General features: G+C 35.8%; 1 protein-coding gene across 3 annotated transcripts in view; it reads right to left on the bottom strand.

The window, feature by feature from the left end:
* Positions 1 to 855: 855 nt before the first annotated feature.
* SMC4 (structural maintenance of chromosomes 4) overlaps positions 856 to 27,573 on the bottom strand; it is a 38,944-nt gene continuing 12,226 nt past the window's right edge. Inside the window, exons 6-23 of one of the 3 annotated variants that reach the window (XM_034998188.1) lie at positions 27,435 to 27,562; positions 24,034 to 24,174; positions 23,121 to 23,271; positions 21,729 to 21,893; positions 19,516 to 19,749; positions 17,332 to 17,517; positions 15,939 to 16,100; positions 13,328 to 13,553; positions 13,172 to 13,248; positions 12,178 to 12,330; positions 10,873 to 10,999; positions 6,145 to 6,334; positions 4,965 to 5,109; positions 4,485 to 4,658; positions 3,874 to 4,056; positions 3,493 to 3,725; positions 2,589 to 2,772; positions 856 to 2,140 (exon numbers count right to left, since the gene is read on the bottom strand). In XM_034998188.1, coding sequence (XP_034854079.1) covers positions 1,988 to 2,140; positions 2,589 to 2,772; positions 3,493 to 3,725; positions 3,874 to 4,056; positions 4,485 to 4,658; positions 4,965 to 5,109; positions 6,145 to 6,334; positions 10,873 to 10,999; positions 12,178 to 12,330; positions 13,172 to 13,248; positions 13,328 to 13,553; positions 15,939 to 16,100; positions 17,332 to 17,517; positions 19,516 to 19,749; positions 21,729 to 21,893; positions 23,121 to 23,271; positions 24,034 to 24,174; positions 27,435 to 27,562 — 3,012 coding nt within the window. In that variant the 3' untranslated portion in view covers positions 856 to 1,987. The remainder of the gene's footprint in view (positions 2,141 to 2,588; positions 2,773 to 3,492; positions 3,726 to 3,873; positions 4,057 to 4,484; positions 4,659 to 4,964; positions 5,110 to 6,144; positions 6,335 to 10,872; positions 11,000 to 12,177; positions 12,331 to 13,171; positions 13,249 to 13,327; positions 13,554 to 15,938; positions 16,101 to 17,331; positions 17,518 to 19,515; positions 19,750 to 21,728; positions 21,894 to 23,120; positions 23,272 to 24,033; positions 24,175 to 27,434; positions 27,563 to 27,573) is intronic. The other 2 variants (XM_034998196.1, XM_034998180.1) reach the window with 2 other exon arrangements.

The raw sequence follows: 27,573 nt of genomic DNA, 5'->3' as shown, positions 1-27,573 counted from the left end.
ACTTAATGTCACATGTCTGAAGGAGGTATTAACTTCTTTCTGTAGATAAGCAAACACAACAAAAAGTGATTTGCCCAAGGCCTACAGTCAGCATATGGGAGACAATGTCTTTCCAGAGTTCCTGCTGTCATGCTACCAAAACTTTAAGCCAGGATTTTTATTCAATTAGGACTAATTTATGTCTAAGAATCATCTATAAGATTGGAACATATACACACATTTTAGGTTTGACATTACCATTTTGTAAGTTGCCAGTTCTTAGACAAAACTGAATTTTATGTAGTGTGCATGAATATAGTCAAGAATACAAATAACCGATTCTTTTTTTTTTTTTAAGATTTTATTTATTTATTCATAAGAGAGAGAGGCAGAGGGAGAAGCAGGCTCCCCGCGGAGCAGGGAGCCCGATGCGGGACTCGATCCCAGGACCCTGGGATCATGACCTGAGCCGAAGGCAGACGCTTAACCATCTGAGCCACCCAGGCGCCCCCAAATAACCGATTCTTAAAACATGCTGTTCTGTTTTTTCTTACCTGGAGGATGAAATTGTAAAATTTAAAGTATATAATCTTGAAATATTTCTAAGTTTTATGTATAACAAAATATATATTTTAATAAACTTATTTTGCTATTTTATTTGCATTGAGTGGCTTAATAAGGTGCTCAAACTCGAGTGGTAGCTTTGGGGAATTTTCATATGAGTTATGGGAATTATCTATTTTAAATCTTTAAGACATGTCATAGAGCTTTAGTGCTAGTGTTAAGCTCCATTAATCACTGCTTTCACCGATGAAAAAGCACTTGATTATAGTTTTACTTTTCCCTTATATCTTCATTTAAAACAAATGACCACACTTGAGTTTCAGATCTTGCTTTATTTAAGTCCATGCTAATGTATTTACATATTTAATGACATGATATAAACCATCTTTGTTGGAATTTTTTAGTACCTAAACAATGGTTGCTGAATATTGAGCTAATAACTTTAATTCCTTAGAATCAATATCTAGAAATCAAATAGCCGGGCAAAGACTTGATTCAACACCAAGATTCCTCTTGAACCCAAGTGGTTGCCAGCTTCAGTTACACGGTAACACTGAGCTAATGCAGTGCAGAAAAGTGTCCTGGCAAATGGATAGGCAAATACTCCATCTTAATTTCCATTTATACTAAGGAAGTTAACCCCTACATACTTCATTTTTTTATGAAGCAATTAATTGATGAGTATCTTATTCATGTTCAGATATTGTCTGTTTGCTGGCCCTCTTGCAAGTTTTAAACACAGAAAAGCATATAAAATATTTAAATTTTCATCTTGCAGAAATTCAGAACTGTTTAAAAAAGTGTTCCCATTGTTTGGGTAATAAATAGTGACTAAACTATTAAATTATAGTAAATAGAATACCTTAAGAATTTATTCAATAGTAGTTGGCAGGTTTTTCCATTGTAGATTAGAGATCCATGATGGTATGCTGCATCTTGATTAACACGATATAGTTTAGAACTTACTATTCACGAACACATTTTTAACTCTCTTGGTAACAGCTTGGGACTAAGGGCAAATCACCTGACCCTCCCAGGCATCTTATTTTCTCCATAGCCTGCTGCTTACAAAACGGTCAGACTCCTAGCCTCCTAGAAGCAGGTATATAGAGTACTTTTTAAAAGATTTTATTTGAGAGACAAGAGTACACGACCAAGCAAGGGAAGAGGCAGAGGGAGGGAGCGTGATAAAGGGCTCGATCCCAGCACCCTGGCATCATGACCTGAGCCAAAGGGAGATACTTATTAACCAAGCCACCCAGGGCACCCCTAGAATATTTTATTAGACTTTATAACATGTCTCCTAATAGCATAAAATAGAAGCCAGTTAGTTATATGATTCAGTTTAGGAATATGTATTTTACATAATTTATAATTCTTTACAAATAGAAAATCATAATACAATATGCGGATTCAATTTAAGGAATCCTGGGTATAAACAAATTCAACAAAGTCCTTTAGATGCGATTTGTTTTGGGTTTACTGCAACACTTTTTGTTATATTGTATGTCTTGTATATTCCAATAAGTCTGTCTGAAATCTCAAACATATTATTTCGAAGAGAAATTATTATGAACTGGGCATTTTTTGTTTGTTCCTAAAGAGAAAGAAAAAATAGGTTAGAGGTATTAATAACAAATCGTAATAAACATCTAAACTTCCTTGAAATGTTTTTTCTGGGCAATAAATTCAACATTACTTTGATAATTAAGATGAACAGGAATGATAGCATGGGTAATTCATGACACAGTATTTGAGTTTGAGAGGAATTTGGGTATTTTTGGAAGCATGATTGCCTAGAAGTCTTCTAGTGGGAAAGAAATCTAAGGAGACTAGAGATTCTAGTTATGTTTCTGCTACTAATTTACATTATCAGTTTATATTTTAACTTGTCCAAATTGGAAATATTTAGTTCAAATAAAGGACTTGGTCTTAGGACATGATATTAAAGAGTACAGGGGAAAAGCTCAAAAGTAAGAAGTCAATGAATTCCATGTATATCATCATAAAATTCTCAGAATGAAAACCTCTAAACGATTACTTACATATATATAAAATGCAACAATGGACACATTTTTAAAATCAAGGGCTGCATCAATCTCATCCATGAAGTACAGAGGAGTAGGTTTGTAGTGGTGAAGAGCAAATACTAAAGCCAAAGAACTAAGTGTTTTCTCTCCTCCTGAAAGATTGAAGATCTTCTTCCAACTTTTCTTAGGTGGTCGAACACTGAATTAAAAGAAAATCTCTCCTTAGATTGCAAAGTTAAAGACTTCATGATTTGTTTTCCATAACTGGCTTCTACCATCTTCCTTGGGGATCTCTAATTTGCTTTTCACAGATCTAAACTTTTTTGGGGTTATTTTATAAAAATGTTATTGGAGAATGAACACAACACCTACCAAAATTTTAAGATTTAAACAGTAAGCCAGTGAACACTTCTTGCTATTCTTGTTTCCAGTGCATTTTTTTTGCTTTGCAATTTTAAAATCCTAATGTTAAACTAAAATGGCTCAAAAATTTCAAAAGATGAACTAGACAAATATTGTGTAAAATTATTTGCTGCTTGTCCAGAATTTATGCTGTAAACTGCCAATATGTAAACAAATTACTATTTACCATCAAATAAAACAAGCTGGAGTGCTAACCTTCACATCCCACCCTTTAAAAATACTGGCAATTTGGAGATTATGTAGAAAGATGTAACAAGAGAATCTAAAACTCAGTATAGGGACGCCTGGGTGGCTCAGTCGTTGAGTGTCAGCCTTCAGCTTGGGTCATGATCCCAGGGTCCTGGGATCGAGCCCCGCCATCGGGCTCCCTGCTCCGCGGGAAGCCTGCTTCTCCCTCTCCCACTCCCCGTGCTTGTGTTCTCTCTCTTGCTGTCTCTCTCTCTCTGTCAAATACATAAAATCTTAAAACAAAACAAAACTCAGTATAATTACAAACCTGAACATGATTCCTTCGGAGAAAGGGTCCAAGCTGTCTACAAGCTCCAGTTCAGCATCACCTCCCAAAGTTAGCATTTGGTAATTTTCCTTTAATTTATTTGTTATTATATAAAAACCTGCCATGAATTCATTAAGCCTTTGTTTCCGAAGATCTTCATATGCCTGTCTAAACTGATCTCTTTCACAAGTAATTTTGTCCAATTCTGCTACCCGCTGTAAATATAATTCTTCCTATGGAAAAAAAAATGAGAAAAACATCTATTCAGTTACTCTTTTGAGATGAGAGTTAAAACTGCTAATTATATAAATTAAAATTCACAATTTAGGCTAAGGACTAAAAGGAATTTCAGACTAAGTCATTTACACAGTTTATTCATACCTTCTTTTTATACTCTGCAATGGCACCAAGGTTTGGTTTCATTTCATGACACTGGGCTTCTAAAAGTGCAATTTGATTTGTTATAGAATCTGGGTTCTTAATTGCTTCAAGATCCTCTGGGCTTAAAACTGCAATCTCTTCAAGAGGACTATCTTCTATGGGGTGCAATGATATTTTTGAAATCTAAAAGTTCAATTAAGGTGAGTGTTAGGGAAGGCACAGAACTATAATTGTTTTTTTAAAAAAATCAAATCACAATACGACAAATTACCTATCTACTAAAATATATACTAAGGAATTGTGGCTAATTTCTGTAGCAATTATTTTTCAAAGAACATCAAGAAAAATAATTGTAGTGTTCCAAAGTGTTCATGTAGCCTTTTGTTAAATCTCTGAATCAGCCCTGGGGTGAAAATGAACCATTACCCAGACTTCTCTATATATAGAAATTACTATATATTGTTCATTATGTATTCTATAAACCTGAGAAATGATTATCTCTGGGAATTAAGAATCATAACATCTCAAAAATACAAAATAGAAACAAGAAACACAACTCTTTCATAAAGGATATTTTAAAGCGACATTTAACTAAATGGTAACCATCTTACCTCTTTTTGCCAATATTTTATTTTAGAATTATGTTCAGCCATGTGACCATCTATTTGTTCAAGTTTCAACTTAATACTAAGTGCATCTTTTTGAAGAGCATGTTCATTTTCTTGAATTGTTTTTAGTTCCTGAAGTAGATTACGATGTTCTTTTTGGATCTCTGGTAAGGACTCCTAAAAACCAAGAAGAACTACTATAGATAAGACCTTCCCAAATGGATAGAAAGAACAGGTATTTTTACATTACAGAGATGAAGAAATTAGCAATCGCTCCCTATGCCCCTTCCATTTTAAAAGTTTATTTACGGAAAAGTTACAGTACTCATATTTTTTTTGTACAAATGTTAATTATAGCTATAAAAGTTTTAAGCTATTGGGTACTTACTAGGCTATTAAGTTTTAAGCTATTGAGTACTGATGTCATATATCCAAATCCTTGAATTGCTTCAAATACCATTCACTCCCATCTCCAAGTCTTACCTCTGCAGCATTTGTGTTCTTTACGACCTCTGCTGCTTTGTCCTCAAGACTTTTTAGTTCTGCTGTTAAATCATCTACTTCTTTCTCAGTGTCTTTTATTTCTTTCTCTGTGCGAAAGACTGAGTCTTGTGCTTTTTTAAGATTTCTAAACAAGCAAAATGATACATTAGAAATGTGCTAACAAGGGATTTGTTATCCTGCTTATGAAAGTTTACCAAAAAACTTCATAACATTAATGAGAGATTTTACTATCACAATTTAAAATTTATGATTTACTAAATAAACCATCCTTGAAATGATTTTTATGTTATACATACACTTCTGGGATGTGTATATTTTATTAAACTCTGAGTATAAATTAATGAAACTTAGACCATGAAGCCAAGTTGTCCATTTTATTAGTATAGTCTTGTCATTTTCTTAGCTGATTGTGGAGATTCTTAAATCTCTACACCCATGAAGCTATACCTTCAAATAAATAATACCTCCCAGTTAGGGCAACACGTGTTTCCCAAGGAGGGGAACAATGACCGTTTTTTCCCTTAATAAAATTTACTTCTACTTTGACCAGTGTATTTAGGCAATCTTCTGCTCCTAACAAATGGCTTATTAGTGCTTTATCTACCTTTGAGCCAGACCCTAGAGTAACTTAACTAGATAAAATTATAACAAATTCTTAAGATAAAAGTTATTTACATTTTAACGTTTTATATACACATTTAGCTTTAATTATCTAGAAATACCAATACTCTAAAAATTAATTTAAAAACAAGACCTAATAAAGACAATGGAATAATCCAATTAACTAAAAACTAACTTACCAAGACAGTTTTGCCTCTTATTCTCCTAGATGTAGATCTACTTAAATTAATAACCATCTAACTACTCTAAGCCAGAGAAATAAAACAGATTTTTATGTGCACACAAGTGGGTAGTTACGGAACTATACTTTGCCAAGGCATACCTGTTTACCACTTAAAACACACACACAAAAGTGGTCATCATAAATAAATGTTCATAGGTTTCCCTTTACTAGTCCTATTAGATAAAAACATGCCAGAGAGGCTTAATAATTAAAGTAACAGCAGAAATGTTTAAAGGACATTAAATTTAAGTATAAAACCCCTTTTCCAACAGGGAGGCAAGAGGATGACAGGTTAGGGTAGCATACATACTCTACCTGTCAGCAGTCTTGATTGCTACTTGGGCTTTAGTAATAGCAGAAGCACATTCATCTAATTGCTTATTTATTTTATCAAGTTTGTCTTGTTGGGCCTTGAGTTTATGGTTATTGATTTCTACGATGGTATTGTGTAATCTTTTAACCTCAGCTTCTACTTTTCCAGCTCTCTCAGCCACATTGTCATATTCTGAAATAAAAAAAAAAAAAACTCAATTTGTGTTTCTAGGTTCACACACAATCACTTACTAGTAAATTTCTTCAGTCATTAACCTGATGTGTGCAAAAGAAATTTTAGACATTTGGGGAAAAGTGTATCTCAAAAAAACCAGAACACCCTATCTCAAAACAAATGGTATTATAACCACATATGGCTAAATTCTCTGGCTTAGCCATAGCATAACCCACTTATTTCTTAATGGCTTCATGCCCTCAGGTTCTCCTCAAAAATCTTTGCAACTTTTTCTTAGGTACTTCCTTGACTATTGGTCTCAATGATTTTTACCCTCAGACTATATGCCTATTAACTTGCCTGTGGTAAAAAGAAAAACTGGTTATTTTATTCTGCTAACCTAACTTAAAGTTCTCCCTCACATGTTGTAACAAAGTCGGGGAGAAAGGATGAACTGGCACTTTTCTCTGTGGCACAGAAAACTAAAAGTTACATTTCCCAGATTCCCTCATACTAGGGTCCAACATAATTTGGGGCCATTCAATTGAAAGAATTCACATAATTTGGAAGGCATACATGATATATCGGACACATTTCTACTGGCAAGCAGTCAGAGAAATCTGCCTTTTATTGGTGGCATTAGAAGTCCTGGTATCCAGTCAAAACCTTTGTGAGTATTGTCAAGCAGCAGCACTAACGTGGACAGTGTGAATTACAGTAGGTGCAATGTCCTCCTGTTGTTGGTAGTTGCAGTGACACCTTCCCAATTTGAAAGAGGACTTTCCAATTGTGTAAGAGGCAGTATAGATCCTTTGATGGTTCTTTAGAATAGCTCTAGAAATTATCCTTCATTGTTCAACCTAAAATTTCCTTTAGTCATCCCGATGATTCTGTCAACAATCCAGTGCTCTCTTAAACACACGCATGCACTATATAAATTCCAATTACACTAGCCAGAGTGGATTCTATTCTCTTTTTTTCTTTCTTTCTTTTTTTTTTCCCTAAGAGAGTGTGTTCATGCACATGGTGGGGGAAGGCCACAGGGCAGCAGTGGAGCAGTGGTAGAGGGAGAGAGAATCTCAAGCAGGCTCCACGCCCAGCACAGAGCACAGAGCCTGACGCAGGGCTCAATCTCACAACCCTGAGACCATGACCTGAGCCAAAATCAAGAGTTGGATGTTTAACCAACTGAGCCACCCAGGCACCCATCATGTATAAATTCTAATCACTATACAAGCTATTAAGAATACTTATAGGGGCGCCTGGGTGGCTCAGTGGGTTGAGCCTCTGCCTTTGGCTCAGGTTATGATCCCAGGGTCCTGCGAGAGAGCCCAGCGTCGGGCTCCTTGCTCAGCGGGAAGCCTGCTTCACCCACTCCCTCTGCCCTTTCCTATGCTTGTGCTCTCTCAAGTAAATAAATTAAATCTTAAAAAATTAAAAAAAGAATTCTTATATCTAGAAAGGTAAACAGAAACACTGAGCTAACTTATGGAAAGAGTCCCACAAAGCTTCTGTAAGAGGTATATAGGCATTTGGCAGAGGAGGAGGTAGGATTTACTGAGAACAGGATTGGATGAGGACTTAATTTCCCCTCCATTGTCTCTTCTGTCAGGGAGGTTGGAATTGCAACAAATCTCCCAATCTTATAATTTACCATTTCTCCTGTTTTTGTCCTACAGCACCAAAGAATTCTTTCAGCCCTTCTATATATGTATTTTTTTTTTTTTTTTTTTTTTTTAAGAGAGAAAGCAAGCAAGCAAGTGGAGCGGGGGAGCAGAGGGAGAGGTAGAGAGAGAATCTTGAGCAGGCTCCATGCCCAGCAAGGAGCCTGATCTCATGACCCAGAGATCATGACCTGAACCAAAATAAAGAGTTGGACGCTTAACTGAATGAGCCACCCAGGTGCCCCTCAGCCCATCTATTGAATTTAATTCCAACAACTCATTTTTTCACATTTCTGAAATCACCACTTGGTTCCTAAAACAAAACAACTTCTTCCCTTTTTTGGTCTTCTGTATCCCCCTTTTATCCTAACGATATTAAACATACACATTTAAAAGTTCTATATTGCCAACACTAGTAATCCCCACACCCCTAGTACTCTACTGAATGAACTGTTTTGCTTACAGTGTCAATATTCTCTTAATCAAAATTCCATTAGGCTGCCTGCATGCTCTGCTCACTCATGGGATAGAACACCAGCTACTATGGGGGCTGGAACCACAACTTACACTTGGGGGATGGGCCAGAATATCCCTAGAAAGGTTCCAACTTTTAGAACATTTTCTTTCTTGTTTTCAAGTAATCTACCGTGCATTTTTTAAAAAAATATCTATAGTAGCATGTCTATTAGAAGTAGGAGGGAAAAACTGTGATGTATATAATCTGTAATTTTTTTTTTTTTTTAAAGATTTTATTTATTTGACAGGGAGAGACACAGCGAGAGGGGGAACACAAGCAGGGGGAGTAGGAGAGGGAGAAGCAGGCTTCCTGCCGAGCAAAGAGCCCGATGCGGGGCTTGATCCCAGGACCCCGGGACCGTGACCTGAGCCGAAGGCAGATGCCTAACGACTGAGCCACCCAGGCGTGCCCCTAATCTGTAATTTTGAAGTCATTCTATAACCACCTTGCTCCCTTTATTCTCTAGACATGAAATATTTTTAAGATTTTAAATTAATGTAAAATGGAACATTTAATTTTAAATATATGCTTGCAGAAATGGGTCCTTTAGAGTAAACATTAACACAATCTATGAATACCCAGTATTTCCAGGAGAAGAGCATATATATATATATATATATATATATATATGGCTCTTAATAAAGTCAAGGCTTCCTTTTCAAACAAGAATGAAATACAGATTCCTGCAGTCTCTGTGAAAGTGCTGCTAGAAATGGCACAGATATACATTTTTGGCCTCTCAATTTTGACAACTAGGTACCATGAAAGCAGTCACAAAAAATACTGTGGGTATGTGTGGGGAAAGAGGAGCATGGGTTAAGTCAAAGTGTCTGCAATAACAAAATATAGATCCAAAATAAATGCAAGGAAAAAAAAAATCCTGTCAGATAATGCTACTTCCCTGTACATCACTCTCCAGTGGCTATTTCTCTTGGAGACCTGGCCTGTAAGGCCCTACATTATCTGGATTCTTCCATTACTTTAGCCACTCTGGCTTCCTTGTGTTCCTAGGGACTCCCAGCATACTCCTGCCTCAGGGCCTTTGTACTTAACTCCTCCCTCTATGATCTTAGACTGCTTTTTCCAAGTATCGCATGGTTAGCACTCACACTTCCGTTGGATCTCTCTGCTCAAGTATCTCTAGTAGAGGTCCATCTAACCACTGTGTCTGATTCCCATACCCTGCACTGTTAATCCTTGTTTTATTATCACTTAGCACCAACCGGTATAAAATGCAGTATGTTTAGCTTCCTCATCTGAAGTGTGAGGTCCTTATATAGAGGGACTTCATTTTGTTCATTTTGCTCAATCACCAGCACCTAAAACAAACCTGGCCATAACCAGTAGCAGATACTACTTGAGTGAATATCTTAATATTAAAAATTCAGACAAAAATGCAGGACCACAAAAGTAAAAAAGTTAATATGGGTAACTGATGAATATTCAATGTGCACAGTGGACGTGTCTACTTAACATCTTTTTACCTCTTTTTCTTTTGGAAGAAAACCGTCATTTTTGGAGCATCTGGACAATCAGTATTTGTCCTCCTGGGCTCACAAAATGAACCATAACAGGGGTCTTTCTTGAGGATGTGACAAAAGGCTTACAGTGTTTGGAGTCACTAGCTAAAATATTTTAAGTCAGGAAGGGGTCTGTCATCATAACCCATTATGCCTTCCTCCTGCAATAAGATGCACATCTATGTTTGATTGAATCCAACATGGAAAGAGAAGCAGGGCTGCTGAAGTACATAATCAGGGAACTTCAATTTCAAAACCAATTCTGGCTATAAGCCTATGAATTCCCTTTCTTGCTTTATGATATTGGTGGAACACTTACATATTTACATGTATACAAAGAAAAAGTTCTGGAAGGAAAAACATGTTTTCTAAATTCTCAAACAAAGACTGTTTTTCTTCATGTGTATACCACTTATTTCCTGTATGCTTTTATTTGATACTGTTTCCTAAATCTATAAAATAACTACTATTTTGAAGGGTAAGGATTGCGCCAAATATATAAAGTATAAAATTAAGAGCATGGGTTCTGCAAATAGATTGCCTTGGTCCTCAATTCCTCTATCACCACATGCTATATGACCTTCGGCAAATTATATAAATCATTCTGTGCTTAAGTTTTCTTATCAGTCAAATGAAGTACTTAATAGTATTTACTTTATAACCTTTTAAGAACGAAATAATAGAAACCATGAAACAGAGCAGTGACTTGCACAGAAGTATGTGACTGCTATTTTTATTCTATAAACTGCTATGTTTAAACATTCCAAACATTAAAAAAAAACTTATTTCTGACAATCTCAGAAAAAAAAAAAAAAAAAAAAGCAAGCATGTATAAGCATGTATCCTTAAACATACCTGTTTTGAAAACACTAACATTTTCTTCTAGTAATTTCTGCTTTTTTTTGTCAGGGGCTGTAGCAAGTACATTAGCTTCAAGTTCCTTAACTTGGACATTCAAATATTCTTCTTGCTCTGATAAACGCTACAGAAATATTTTAACATAGGTCAATATTTTTACTAATAACATTTGCCTTAAATACTTTGAATGAAATAAAGACACTTAAAATCTTTAAGAAGAAAATACTAACAGGAAAAGGGCAGAAAACATGAACAATTAATATAAAACATGAAAAAGGCCAACAAACACATGAAATTTGTAATTCATCACAAAAACAAGTTAAAATGCCATTTTCTGGTGCAGATTAGCAAATTTACAATATACCAAAGACTACCACCTAGTGTTCAGACTTGGAAAAACAATTACTTGCATATGCTATTAAAAGTAAATGAATCAGAACCATCCTTTTGAGAACAATTTGACATTATGCAATAATGCCTTAAACACTGTACACATAGTGGGTAATAATTTTACAAATCTAACCTAAGTTAATAATTGGATGAGTGTATAAAGATATATCTAAGAAAGATATTTTATTTATTTATTTTAAAAGATTTTAAGTAATCTCTACACCCAACCTGGGGCTTGAACTCACAACTCTGAGATAAAGAGTCTCATGCTCCACTGACTGAGCCAGCCAGGTGCTCCTGACAAGGGTATTTTAAACAGGAATATTCATAACATGGAAAAGCATTTATCAAATTGTGATACAAACAAAATGCTCAAATGCAGCTGCAAACAAAGTAAATTTACATTGGCTTGGAAAGAAACCACGATTTACTAGAAAAGTTAGTATGACTCATTAAAAATCTATGCATATATCCATATCTACCATAAATATAAACACATACACAAAGACTAAGTATTTCTATTAAAAAGTTGAAGCATATACATAAAAATTAAGGGTGATAATCTTGTGGGTATTTTCTGCTGTTTTTTGTTTTTTTAAGTAGTGAGTATCAATGCTTTTTCATAATTAAGAAGCATTCTACTTTGAAAAGAGAATGAAAATAAAGGCTCACATAGGTGTTAGGGGGAAGACGCCATGGAGTATAAATGGAAACCAAGAACAGCTATGGTTAGAGCAAAATTGCAACAGGGCATTTATCCATTAGTACTCAGGAAAATGAAATCAAGACACAGGACTTCCATTTAGAGGCCCACTCTCTTCCTTTATATTCTAAAATTATAAGCAAACAATAAAATGCTTCTGCCAAATGCTACTGAATTCTAACAGTTTTAGCTAATATTGACAAGAGTACCTGGATGCTTGCAGTAAATTTTTCTAGTGTATTCTTCATTTCTCGTTCATTATGCCTTAACTTAACTACTGCTTCTTCCAATTGTACTTTCTGTTCCTGGATTTGCACTGATTTTTGAGAGTCTCTCTCCAACTGCGATTCCATTCTATTTACCTACAAAGAATACCAGTGAAGTAAGTTTACTCCAAGAGTCATTTCAGATTAGCAGCCAAATCAACCTATGAATGAAGAAAATCAAAATTTCTGATTTTAAAGACTAGAATAAAACCAAAAACCCAGTTACAATTCCCAATCCTAAAGCTTAGGAGATGGTCAAACTAATTTCCTCATCACAGAATCTGAGGCGGAAGATAATTTTAAGTGCCATATATATTACCTTTTACACCATGAAAATTTTTAAGTGGAAGGATAGCAACTATTTCAAAATATGGGGGGAAAAAAAAATCAAGGTATATCTCTTTGGAAAAAGTTCGGTATCTAGAACATCAAAGTATGTATTTTTAAGGAATAAAAAAGTGCAGTGTTCCAAGAGGATGACAGAACACAAAAGTTTTTTCTAGACATTCTGACATTCTCATATACTTGGGGTCATGTCAAATATTTTGAAATAAAATTTAGAAATTTTCATTAGAAGTCTTTGCTATACTTATTTTGAAACAGAAAAAACAATTACGCACTGCAGCAATAACTGTATGTGAAAAAAATTAAATGTCAAGTAATAAGTGAGTGGTTAAATTATGAAATATCCATATGATCCAAATGTAATACTAGAAAGATACATATGTTGAGCATATACTTTCTAATTCACATGTTTTATTTTTAGAGCCTTAAAGGGTTTTATATTAAAAAAAATTCCCACATCTTATGTCATTTATACAAAATTCAATCTGTTACCTTAAAATCTGAGTTCACTTAGGCTAAATTTTATAGTATGCATGTTACACATCAATAAGCTTAATAAAAAAGGTCTGACTATAATTTTATATATGCTGACCTCTTCTTCTGAGATTTCAACAACTGATGAACCCATCCTTCCTTTCATTACTTTGCTTCCACCACCAGTCATTGTACCTACAGAACAGAAGTAAGACTTAGTTGTCTCCCCTAACAAGATTAAATAAACTCAATGGCAGGAAAAAAAAATGATTACCTGACTGTTCTATGATTTGCCCCTGTAATGTCACCACTCTCCATCTTCTATCTTTTTGATACGCTACTCTTGTGGCTTGATCTAAGTTGTCAGCAACTAAGGTATCCCGTAAAGCAAAGTAAAAAGCTTGACGAATTTTCTCATCTTTTACTTTTACTAAATCAAATAACCGAGGAGTATTTTCAGGAGTTTGAATTTTGGTCATTTTATTCGCCCATACGGTCATCTAAAGTTAAAAAAAAAAAAAAAAAAATCATTTCTTTCAGGTATCATTTATGTAACATACATACATGTGTATCATGTAAGAACATGTATATAAGGTTCTGAATATCTGCATAATTGAGTATTATTTTACTATTATTTTAAAAGACTTACTGTAAAATTCTATTCCCAGATGATATATAAAATCCTAGAGAATACACACACACAAAACTATTAAACCTAATATTTCAGCAAAGCTGTAAGATACAGAATCAATATACAAAAATTATATTTCTATACACCAGTAATGAATAAACTAAAAATGAGATTTAAAAATTCCATTTATAATGTCATATTTAGGACAGAAAACCTCCAAAACAGGAATTTAACAGAAGAAACACAAAAACTGTATAGTAAAGGCTATAAAACATTATGGTATGGATTTAGACCCAAATAAATGGAAGACATCCTCAGTTCGTGGACTGTTAAGGTTTAAAATTATTAAGATGGCAATACCACACAAATTGATCTACAGATTCAATGCAACCTGCATCAAAATCCCAGTTACCTGCGTCCCCCCACCCCCTGCCCTGAAACAGAGCAGCTGATCTTAAAATTCATATGGAAATTACAGGGACTCAGAATAGCCAAAACAATCTTGATATCAAAGAACAAAATTCAGGTGCCTGGGAGGCTCAGTTAAGCATCTGACTCTGGATATCAGGGTTGTGCGTTCTAGCCCTGTACTGGGCTCCACGCTGGAATTGGAGCCTACTTAAGAAAGAAACAAAGGAACAAAATTAGAGGACTCCTGATTTCAAACCTTTTTACAAAACTACAGTAATTAAGACAGTGTGTACTAATGCAAGGATAGACCTACAGATAAATGAAGAGTCCAGAAATAAACCCTTACATTTATGGTCAATTGACAAGGATGCCAAGTAAATTCAATGGGGAAAGAATAAATAGTCTTTCCAACAAATGGTGCTGGAACAACTGGACATCCACATCCAAGAGTAGAATTAGACCCTTTACTGTATTATAAAATTAACATGGATTAAAAACCTAAATGTAAAAACTTTACATTGGATTATGTAGTTTCTTAGATATGACAGATAAAACATAAACCAAATTAAAAAAAAATTAGGCTTTATCAAAATTTAAAAAATTGTGCTTCAGAGGAAACCATCAAGAAAGGGAAGACAATCCACAGAATGGGAGAAAACATTTGCAAATTATATATCTGACAAGAGATTTGCACCCAAAATACATAAAACAAAACAAAACTCTTACAACTAAGACAAATAAACCAATGAAGGAATGGGTAAGGGATTTGAATAGTTCTCCAAAGAAGATAAACAAATGGCCAATAAGCACATGAAAAAATATTCAACATTAATAATCAGGAAATGCAAATCAAAACCACGAAAGGGGCGCATGGGTGGCACAGTCAGTTAAGTGTTCAATTATTGATCTCAGCTCAGGTTTTGATCTCAGGGTTGAGAGTTCAAGCCCCATGTTTGGGCTTCACACAGGGCGTGGAGACTATTAAACTGGAAGCTTTATAAATTATGGGTAGGACATGGTGTAGCAACAGTGGGAAAGTTTGTCAGTTCCTCAAAAAGTCAAAGAGTTAACAGGTGACCCAGTAATTCTAATCCTAGGTATTAACCAGAAAGCTGAAAACATGCGTATGCACAAAAATCTGCATACCAATGTTCAAAGCAGCATTACCCATATAGCCAAAATATAGAAACACCACAAATGTTTATCACTGATGAATGGATAAACAAAATGTGGTACATCCACACAATGGAACAGCTTGGCAATAAAAAGGAATGAACTGATGATATATGCTACAACATGGATAAATTTTGAAAATCTAAGCCACACACAAAAACCTATATATTGAATGATTCCATTTATACAAAATGTCCAGAACAAGTAAATAAAAAAGTAGATTGTAAGTTGTGGGGGGTGGGAGATAGGTAGTAACTGTGAATGAGTAGATTTCTTTTTGGGGTGATGAAAATATTCTGTAATTAGTAGTTATGGTTTAACAATCTTATAAATATACTAAAACCCATTGACCTCGATACTTCAAAATGGCATATTTTATTTTTTGTGACTTCTATCTACATAAAGGTTTTTGGTTTTGTTTTTTTAAAAGTAGTTACTGATAATGGGAAAAATATAACTACCAGTCACTCTAATATTGGAACGTATATTCCTTTAGGAGAGGTATTATAAGGTTTTTTCCTACAACTATATGACGTCAGGACCTAAAAATAATCCTCAAAACGTATCAGGTGTTCACTAAATAACTATAAAGAAAAAAACTAGGGTTCAAAATAAAAAAGCAATTTGCACTTTAAAATTAAATTACAGGTAGCTTATTATGAATACCCACCTTATCCAAACCTATGAAGGTTGCAACTCCAATATTTTGTCGTTTAAGGAAGTTCACACAATCTTGAGCTGTATCAATAGAATCAACAACAATGTAGTCTAATGCATGACAACAGGATGAAATAGCAACATCATATTTTTCATCAATTGCTCCTAAATCCCCCTAATTAAGAGGAAGGGGAAAAAAAAAATCAATGCATATAATCAGTAAGAAATTAGGCACAGGATCATTTCATTACAATTTCTACAGATTTGTTACTTTTACTTGAAAAACTATACTTATGCATGGTTTAAAAAACACAAAAAGGGTACACAATGAAAAATATGTGTTCCTCTCACTCAACCTTCCCCTTCTGCAAAGGCAATCACGAGTAGTTTTTAAACATACCTTTAAAAAAAATTTATAGATATGCAGAATTTGAATTAATGAGCACAAAATGAAAGAACTGTTTGTTGCATGAAAACACGTGATTTTAAAATCTTTCAACCGTAAAAGTACTATGGCTTAAGCAAAATAAATTCTAGAATAATAAAATTTTTAATTATTGAAAGCCAGCTAGGATTATATAGGTCCTGATGAAACACATTTGCCTACTTCTCTATTAGCCATGAAGCAGCATCCACAGACTAACTTTATTTTTCCATGAGAGCAAAAGAATAGAATCACATTATCTCCCAAGAAAATAAGGTGGAAGTCACCTGACACGAAGACATGGAAGAAACTATGCTGGGTAATTTTCATTTGCCTTTACAAATCATTCTTTTTCTGCTTCCTTCTCTGGAAGGCTGACTAAGGAACTACACTAACTGGCCCCCTTGGTTCTTTAGCTTTAGAGAATGTGAGGTATCAATCAGCTAGGGATGGCACGGTAGAGATGAATGGGGCTGAAATATTTTCCCCATTTCCTTCTGGCCAGCTTCTAGCCATGGCTACAGTTCCCTTCCCTCTTCAAGTTCAGGGGCACTAACGGTCTCCAGTACTGCTAGTCTTGGGTTTCTATATTATCCCTTGTTGATTTCCCTACATTCTAGCCACAACCTTCAATATAATGGTATAAAACACAGAATTTATCAAATTCTTATTTTTTTAAAAAAGAATAAAGTGGTTTTGTTAGTTTTCCTTATCACAACTAGTTAGTTTTCTTGGTACGAAAATGATAGTTATCTGAAACTACAAAAGAAAAAACTTCCTTTTAATATGAGATAACCGATACCACAAAGAATTTTATCATGCTTGAAGAGCAAAGTGTTTAAAAATCAATGTCTTTTAAAACTAAATGTTATTCCATGTACAATAACTTAGTATTACAGTTCTTTAAGTCAAAGGAAGAAAATTATTTACAGTATCTTTCTTAAGAAAAATATATAGTCATTTCCAAATAAATCTACTTTACCAATCTTCCATATATTCCTGGAATCCTGCCAGATTTTTTTTCTTGAATTATTGCATCAAGGACTTTCCCCCTACTTCGATTCATTGCTAAGGAACTCTTTGCTTCCTCAACTTTTTGGAAAAGATCACGAACCAAACTTTTTAATTTTATTTCTTCTTGTGTAAGTTTTTGAAGTTCTTTTTCTTTCTAAAAGTGTAAAGTGAAGAAAATGAATCCCAGAAGCATATGCCCAACCACAGCACAGAATCAGTTGCAATGCCTCATAAAAAAAGGAAAGACCAATAATAAATACTTGAACCAGAACTAAACTTCCATCTTGTAACCGTTGAGACTGGGTTTGAAATATGGATGAGTTTTCCAATTTTAAAGGAACATAAATTATTTGGGTCAATAATAAGGAACATAAGTGCAATATGGTTCTAGTAGCATACTGATTTGATAGAGTAAGTTGAGCTATGGCTGCGGAAATCCCAGTTTGGCACCACACAGTTATGCATAAGTGTGTCTTAATTCTTTTTTTAACATTTTTTAAAAAAAGATTTTATTTGAGAGTGAGAACGAGATGGGGGAGGGTCAGAGGGAGAAGCAGACTCCCCGCTGAGCAGAGAGCCTGATGTGGGACTCATTCCTGGGACCCCACGATCATGACCTGAGCTGAAGGCAGATGCTTGACTGAGCCACCCAGGTGCCCCAGTGTATCTTAATTCTTAATGTCCACATTAATCAAAAATGGACCTTTGTACAGGACCCAGAATATGGGTTACTGGGCAGGACTATGGTTATACTGTGCTATGCATTCTAAATAATGAAAGATACTTATATTTATTATTATATATGTATTTTTTTTTAAACAATAGCTTTTTAAAAAAGATTATTTTAGAGAGGGAGAACATGTGCCCATGGGGAGGGGGGCGGGACAGAAGGCAAGAATCTTTAAGGAGACTCCCTGCTGAATGTGGATCTCCCCCTTCTACTTGGGGCTCCATCCCGTCATCCATGAGATCACAACCAAACTGAAACCAAGAGTTGGATGCTCAACTGACTGAGCCACCCATGCACCCCCAAAATGCACAGCTTTGAAATGAAAGAGAACATGGTAAATGAATAGTATTACTGCTATACAAAAATGTCAGGCTGCCAACAAGAGAAACCATACACATGTACACAAAACCCCAAACTCAGTTTCTCAATCTCTTAAGTTACAGCAGCCACTTTTTTTCTGACATTCTCCCTATCTCCTGGCTTTAAATTATTACCTCTATTACCAGTCACAGTATCAAGTAAAAGCTCAAGTTATAAATATAATTTATCCCCAAATAAACTGAATCACCAGCAAGATAGAAGTAGCCACTAGATATAATTTAAGTTTACATTTAAATTCTAATTGGCCGGGGCGCCTGGGTGGCTCAGTCCTTAAGCGTCTGCCTTTGGCATTGAGCCCGAGCCCCGCATTGGGCTCCCTGCTCAGCGGGAGGCCTGCTTCTCCCTCTCCCACCCCCACCCCCCGCTTGTGTTCCCTCTCTTGCATTCTGTCAAATAAATAAAAAAAATCTTAAAAATAAATAAATTCTAATTGGTCATGAAATTCCCTGATGACCAAATAGTGTACATTTTCTCTTCAAACAGCATTTTCTATTGCCATCTTACCCAATGAGGCTCTGGAGATTAAAGTTGTGAAATTCCTGAGAGACCTAATTCACTCAAGGATAAGGAAGGGAATGCCTAATGAGCTAAGGTAGCTATCTTGATTAGTTTAAAACAGTATGCAGTCCCAACAACAGAAAAACTGTATCCTTAAGTTCAAAACCAGAAAAAATATACTAAGATAGATGGTATGTATATTCATTCTTACAGATATATTTAGGTTTTTCATTTACCCCTGCATACACTGTCTACATTTAGATTTAGGGAAACACAAACTTTCTTTGTTTAAATTATTTCTGTGGGAAATAATGGTGGCAGTAGCAGTGTTATTTACTGTTTGACACTCTGGGGAGAATATAGTTCCTTGATAGTCTCAATTCATACTGAATACTGAAATACTAACTCCAGTCTTTTGGGGAAGATCACACTAAATGAAAAAGGTAAATCTATCAGTCACTTCAGATGTTTAAATTAGAAAAAATATATATAAATATATAAATTGATAACAAGGGTTGATGAAATACAGAAGCAACGATTTACCTCCTTTAATTCCAGTTCAGATTGAGGGAGTTTTGCTTCTATTTCTCTGATTGCAGCTTTCCTCTCTTTGAGAGTCTCAGAAGCTGCAATTAGAGCTTCCTTGGCCTTACTTAATTGAGACACCGCAGTATTATGACGACTGAGATAGATATCAAGTTCTGATTGGGCTACATCCATCTTTGAACGTGCTTCATTTACCAATTTGCTGAAACCCATAAGTTCTTTCTCTCGACTCTGTTAAAATATAATGGACTCCATTAAATCTGAAATACATTTTCAAACCTAAGCTGAAATGGAAACCATACATGTTGAATTCAGCTTTAGAGATTCTACAAACATAATACATAAAAATAATTCTTACAATTTGAACTGGACTAGTAGTTTTTGCCTAGTTGCCAATGTTCACTCACAACACATAAAGTCTCTTCCCAATTAATTTCACAAGAGCTTAATGAACTAGATATAAATACGCTCATTTTGGAGATTAAAACAACAATAAGAGTGGTTCAAAGAAGAAAAACTTGAGTCTAAACTCTAGATCCCTGGTCTTTCTACATTACTTTACCTGATGGTAAGGTATAAGGACTATTCAGCAGTTTCCTCAAGTATATTTATGTTGAGAATCTTTGTAAATTTTAGAGGTAAGTCCAGGTAATCCTCAACACTAGTTATTTTTTGACAAGTGAGCAGAAAATATGGGCTACTATAACTGACTGTGTAGAAAGGATCTATATATTAGAATAATGGCATATGAAAGGCCCTTACAAAAGCTCAATCCTTTCCTTTCACACGTAAGGGAATAGGCCCAGGACCAGGGGTTATGTGCAAAGTCATCAGATCATCAGTTTAAATGTTTGATGGTGAAAATCATGAACACTAACATACACACACACTGCTCCTGATGTTCTAGGCCTATTCTGAATGTATGAATTCTTTAACATAACAATCTCATGAGGTAAGTACCATCATCATGCTCATTTTGAGGAAAATGAGGTCAGTTTTAATAACCTGCTCCAAGTCATGCAATCACTCTTAAGTGGTAGAACCTCTGTTTTCAGCTACTATATTATGTTGAGGAATGAAGACACTTGGATGTATGTCCTGGCTTTGTCATTAACTCAGGGTGCCAAGACACATAGAAATACTCAGTATGCATTAGATGAGCAAATGTGAAAATCTGTATCCATAAAGTATTATATCATGAAAGCTATTGCATTATCTACTGCCATTTTATCACATGGGCATCCTACTTGTAAAGTTTTGTAGTGCGGCATTAGAACGTGCCTGTTCCAAAAGAGAATCTGCTAAATCTGTAACTTAAAACAAAAAAACCACAAAACCCAAGAAAACTTTACTGATGTATACAAAGTTTGTACAGAAGTCTGTAACTGATGTATGTAAGCCTCACATAATTTACTTATATAAGTCAATTCAATTCAATTACTATTATAATTTCTACTCAATAACCTCAGTTTTGTCAAAGGCTGTGGTGAATATAAACAAGGATAGATAAGCTTTGTGCTTTATACTCTTGTTGGGCAGGTAAGACTGAACGGTAAGGTATAAGGACTATTCAGATATGACCACCTCACACTCTCGTTTTATTAGTGAAGTGCTAAAGTAGCTAAAGTTCATTATTTCTAGGCACTTTACGTAAAAATATGTACATTTTATTTTCACGAAGATTCACAAGATGTTAATATTTTCTTCCATTTTGAGAGGAGGACTTGGAGACATAACAACCCATGCAAGATCAGAGGTAATAAATGATTGATGTAGGATTTCAACTGAGAACTGACTCAAGAGCCATGGTTTTAAACTATTATACAAGTGCTACAGGAGAAAAGAAAGGTAGGTATCAACCTGTTGTTAGTGTGGTTCCATGATTTCATAGGTGTCAACCAATTAAATTATTTTCTTGGTAACTTAAAAGGAGACGAAAAAGACTATTTGATGAAATCAACAGACTTAAAGAATGACATATAACAAAGTATTTGACATGATACATTTCTTGCCATCACCATAAATTCTCATTAACTTTTTTAAAATGGGAAAGTAGAAAACAAAAAGGGGAAAGAGTCTAGGCTGTTTTTAGGAACATTAGATATCAGAAGTCCAAAATCCCTCCAGCAGTTCAGTTTTTACTATTACGCAAAAACATTAAGTTAAAAAAAAAGTCACCAAAATAAACACCAACTGATAAAGAATCTTACTTCTTTTTCTTTCTGAAGACCTTGTGTTTCCTGTTTAAGGCTATCCATAACTTCTTTTAATTTTTCTTCTTCTTTCTCTTTTTCCTTCTCAAGGGCACTGTTTCGAGTTGTTGTTTCAGTTATGATCTTCTCACTCTTGGCAGGTATACTTTTAAATTCTTCAACCTAAGATTGTAAAATAAATTTACAGGAGCATATGCCTTGAGACTATCTAGTATCATCAATATTTGACTTATTTAAAACTGTTTCTCAGCATCCTCCTATCTGTGGTTTCCTTTGTAAATCAGACTTGAATTAGCCGGCTTTAGCAAATACTTTAACCATTTACTTCATTTCTGTGCTTTCAGTTTAGTAGAAAAGTTAATTCTATGAATTCCTCATTTGTTAAGGAAGAAAATCCTCCCTAGCTGGCCATCAGGTCTTTCTTCCTTCTGCTCCACTTTCAGGCTGTATTTACCCTTCTTCACTAATTAATACACTCTGACTACATGGAATTTCCCAGACTGTCCTTCACGGAATATTGTAACTTACCGCAGATTACTTTTATAACCCCTGGCCTCCCTGAAATCCTAAAATCTTTCATGTTACCCTTCCAAAGTCACTATGTAGGACTAGTACCTTATTCCATTAATACCTTTTGGTAATAAGCACTTATTGACATTTGATGCCTAAAAGCTAATACTTCTGTAAGTTATAAATTGCCCTAGTCTGTCCAATTTAAGGGTTACTCTCATATCCATGTTATTTTGTTTATCCTGATTACCTAGTAGCAGAGTTCAATATTTCCCAAAATGATGACCCTCAAACACTGATTCACACAAGATTTATTCCCATACTGAGCAGAAAGTATTTTGTAAACAAATGCATTTGGAGAAATACAACGAAGGACTCCCAATTCATTATCAGGGACTCCTAGGAAATTAGGCATTCTGGTCCGAACTTGTTTTTAAAGTCTCAGAATAGCTAATCAACTCCTTGTGAATTTTGAGCTTTCCCTTCCCTCCTTTCCAAGAGGGAACTCCTACTCTGATACTCTTTACTTGATTTTTATAGGAGGCAGGTAATATTTTTAAAAGTTCAAAATACATAACCAAAAACATCTCTTTAAACCATTACCCTAAGAAAAAGAAAACTATTTTGTTGATCAAATAGAATTGCTAATTTGGTAAATATTTCCCTAATAATGTATGTCACAGAAAAATAAGCTCTAAAACTCAAGGCCAATGAATGCCAATATTTACCTTTGGAGAAAAAAAAAAATCACATTCAGAGATAAATGCTGAAACACTTAATATTCAGAATACTAACCCATTTTCTTAAAAATAAGGGACTGGCACATCCATGAAAAATAATGAAAATTAGATCTAATATTCAGATTCTTTTAAAACCTACTTTTTCTTTATCTTTTTGAAGTTGTTTCTCCAGTTTTTTGGCTTTACTTGAAGCATGTTTTAATTTTTCCCGAACTTGAACATCTTCCAAATCTAGCTGTGTAAATTTTGCTTTATTTTCCTCAATAAATTTTGTAATTTTATTCAGTTTCCTAGCAAATAAAGAGAATTACATCACTATTTTGGATATTCATTTAAAGCCATGTTTTATGCTCTGCCTAGGACACTGCTGCTGTAAACGTGACCAAACTCTTACAAGGAGGTGGAAGATCCTACAGCTATCCATTTTCAAACTGATCTGCACCTCCCACTAAATTTGAGGGAGCCATTAAGATGTGATTATGAGAGTTGTTTTGCCCTTCTAAGCTAGATAGGAAATACTACATTTTTGAGTGACTATAATGTCAGGGTATAGCGAGAGTTTACCATAAACTTAAGTAAAACTCATTTTAAAGAAAAAAAAAATCACATAGGTAAGAGATACTGGTGTCACTGAATACTGACAGAGAAAGATCATGATAAGACTTAAAAAAAAAAAAAAAAGCCTATCTAGAGTAAATGATGACCTACTTTTACCTCAATTAGATTTGTGGACTGTTTATTTTTAAGACAACTAACCTGTCAGGTTAAATGCTTATTTTTGATGTGATGTTTTGTGTTATTGAGTTCTGCCGCTAGGGGGAAGCATCCTCTGCTATTTTAAGACCAGTGTTGGACATTCGATTTATAATAATCAACTAGATACAGGGCAATTAATTTATTTCCTGTTTGGAAAGGGAAACCATTTTATATGCTGGCAAAAGCATTACACTTACGTGCTGGCAGTAAGTTTATATATAAACACACACACACACACACACACAAAAACATGAACTCAACCCAAACACTTCTAATACTTTCCAAAAGATTATTACTTCTCTACATCCTTTACAGCTTTATTCTTAGCTTTCATTTCATTTGACAGTATACTGCTCTTCTCATTAATTTCTTTGGTATCTTCATGAATTTTTTCCTTTTGAGTTTCCATTTCAGCAATTCGTTTCTGCAGATCATAACTGGAAAAAAAAAAATCAGAGATTTTTTTATACATAACCCACCTCCCAACTAAAAGTAGGATACTTAAAAGTCAACTTCGAGGACTTCAGGGAAAGGTAGAAGAGTAGGAAGATCCTAAGTTCACCTCATCCTAAGGCTACAACTAGGTAACACCCACATAAGTGTAAACCCAGAAAATGATGAAGACTGGCAGAACAGAACACTTTCCAGAGCTACATGTAAAGAAGAGGCCAGCCACGTTGAAGATGCAGTAGGAAAGGCGGAGACGTGGTTGGGACTAAAGGGACCCATGGGACTGTCCTTGGGAGGGGTGCCGTAAGCATGGAAAAGGGAGAGTAACAGACCCTCACATCAAGAATCCCAGGCATGGGGAAGAGGAATCCCCATAACATTTGGCTTTGAGAAGTGGGGGGGGGGGGGGGGGGGGGGAATGGGGGGGGGGGGGGGGGGGGGGGGGGGGGGGGGGGGGGGGGGGGGGCTAATTTGGAGAGTTCTGATAATCTGTGGGGTGTCACACCTGGGACTTTTTAAAAAAATCAGCAGGCAGAGAGGGGAGGGTAAGAGGACATGGAGATCTGACCCTTAAAGAGACAGCACAACAAAAAGCCACAAGGAGATAGAGCATAGAAGCAGCAGTTTGAAAAACGGGTTTATGTGAAAGAAATTTATTTACTAATCTCAGAGCATGTGCTGGAGGGGCAGACACCTTTAGGAGATTCTTCCAGGAACAAAGGAGCTGGCAGGAGCCATCCCTCCTCTATCTCCCAGCCTAGATACAGGGATACCTGTGTGAACCACTGCAATGCCAAGACTCACCACCTATCTTGCTAAGAGCTTGCCCCATACCCCCATTCTCTTGCAGTCCTGACCCCTCCAATATGCCCTTGGCCAGAGCCCATCCAAAGTGGTGCCACAAGCCAGCAGCAAGCAGCACAGACAGGAGCCAGCACTGCTCCAAAGTGACACCTGCCCTGGGGAGAGGGGAAGATAACCACACATACCAGTCTGACTAAACCCCAGCAGTGGGCTGGGAGCAGACATCTGGTCTGGCTGCAGGCCCTGCCTACCAATGAAAGCTCAACGGATAACAGGGAAAGTGTCCTGCAGTTCAGTGCTATTGCATCTCTGGCAAATTCCTGGTCTAATTCAACTCAAGCCCAAAGTGGCCCCAGATTGACGCACTAACAACACAGGGAACAAACCTTGCCCAAAAGGCAGAGAGAACCATTGCAGACTGGACTGAAGGCAAATGTGGCTTAGCCACATCAGTGGGGCACATGCAACACATATAACAGACATCCCTGCGGTGTCAAGTTCTGGTGAACAGGGGACATTGCATTGCAGGACACTACAGGACCTCTTCTTCATAAAGTCACTACTTTCAAGAGCAGGAGGCATAGCTGAATTTCCTAACACACAGAAAAAGAGTTGGACAAAATAAGAAAAGACAGGAATTACGTCCCAAATTAAAGAACAGGACAAAAATTGCAAGAGAGCTAACAAAACAGAGATAAGCAATATGCCTGATAGATAAAGGAATGGTCATAAAGATCCTAACTGGACTTGAGAAAAAGAGCAGAGGATCTCACTGAGACACTCAACAAAGAAACAAAAAACACCAACCAGAGATGCAGAACTCAACAACTCAAATTAAAAATATACTACAAGGAATAAATAGAACAGAAGAAACAGAAGAATGGATCAGTGACCTGGAGGACAGAGTAATAGAAAGCAATCAAGCTGAAAAGGAGAAAAAAATTATAAAAAATGGAGAGGGAACTCAGCAATACCATCAAGTGTAATAACATTAGCATTACAGGGATCTCAGGAGAAGAAAGAGAAATGGGGGAAGAAATTTTATTTGAAGAAATAATGCTGAAAACTTCCCAAATCTGGGGAAGGAAACGGAAAAAGAGAATTACCATATGATCCAGTTATTCCACTATATCCAAAGTATATAGAAACACTAATTTGAAAAGATATATCCACCCCTATGTTTACTGTAACATTATTTACAACAGCCAAACTATGGAAATAGCCCAAGTGTCGATCAAAAGATGAACGGATAAAGATGTGGTATGGGACACCGGTGGCTCAGTTGGTTAAATGTATGCCTTGGGCTCAGGTCATGATCCCAAAGTCCTGGGATTGAGCCTGGCGTTGCGCTCCCTGCTGGGGGTCCGGGGGGTGGTGGTGGGGGAGGAGTCTGCTTCTCCCTCTCCCCGTGCATGCTCTCTCCCAAACTCTTAAAAAAAAAAAAAATGTGGTATATACACACACAGTGGAATATTACTCAGCCATAAGAATGAAATCTTGCCATTTGTAACAACACGGATGGATCCAGAGAATACAATATTAAGTGAAGTAAGTTAGAGAAAGACAAACACCATGATTTCATGAATATGTGGAAGTTAAGAAAAAAAGGAACAAAGAAAGACAAACCGAGATTCTTTTTTTTAAGATTTTTTTTTTTATTTGACAGAGACACAGCGAGAGAGGGAACACAAGTAGGGCAAGTGGGAGAGGGAGAGGCAGGCTTACACAAGTAGGGGGAGTGGAAGAGGGAGAAGCAGGCTTCCCGCGGAGCAGGGAGTCCTATATGGGGCTCCATCCCAGGACCCTGGGATCATGACCTGAGCTGAAGGCAGACACTTAACGACTGAGCCACCCAGGTGCCCCCCCCCTTTTTGAAGATTTTTTTTTTTTAAAGAGATTCTTAACTACAGAGAACAAACTGATGATTATCCAGAGGGAAGATGGGTGATGAGATGGGCCAAAGAGGTGAAGGGGATTAGAAGTATACTTATGAGTATGGAATATAAAATTGCTGAATCACTACAGTGTATATCTGAAACTAATATATAATAAGTTAATTATATTAAAATTAAAACGAGATAAAAACAATCAACTTTAATAATATGGTAAAAAACCCTAATTTAATGAATTCATTACATAAAATAGTTTTTAGATTTTTTTTCTACTTCATTCTTTATTTTTCTCTAATATAGGAAAGACAGGGCTTAATGTCAGAAATAAAAACTAAGGGGGCGCCTGGGTGGCTCCGTTGTTAAGCATCTGCCTTTGGCTCAGGTCATGATCCTAGGGTCCTGGGATCAAGCCCCACACTAGGCTCCCTGCTTAGCAGGAGGCCTGCTTCTCCCTCTTCCACTCCCCCTGCTTGTATTCCTTCTCTCGTTGTGTCCGCCAAATAAATAAAATCTTTAAAAAAAAATAAAAACTGATACATTAATGTACTTACATGTAATATTGACAGACATGATTCTTTTTTCTAAATATTTCATTTTCCAAGGTAAGAAATTCAATGGCTATGTTTTTCTCTCCTTCTAAGGCGTCCTTTTCCTTTTCTACCAGCTTAACTCTGTTTAACTACAAAAATT

Source organism: Mirounga leonina, unplaced genomic scaffold (genome assembly GCF_011800145.1).
Source record: "Mirounga leonina isolate KUSES-001 unplaced genomic scaffold, KU_Mleo_1.0 Mir_115, whole genome shotgun sequence".
NCBI classification, from domain to species: Eukaryota; Metazoa; Chordata; class Mammalia; order Carnivora; family Phocidae; genus Mirounga; species Mirounga leonina.
This window is presented reverse-complemented; position numbering and strand designations above follow the sequence as displayed.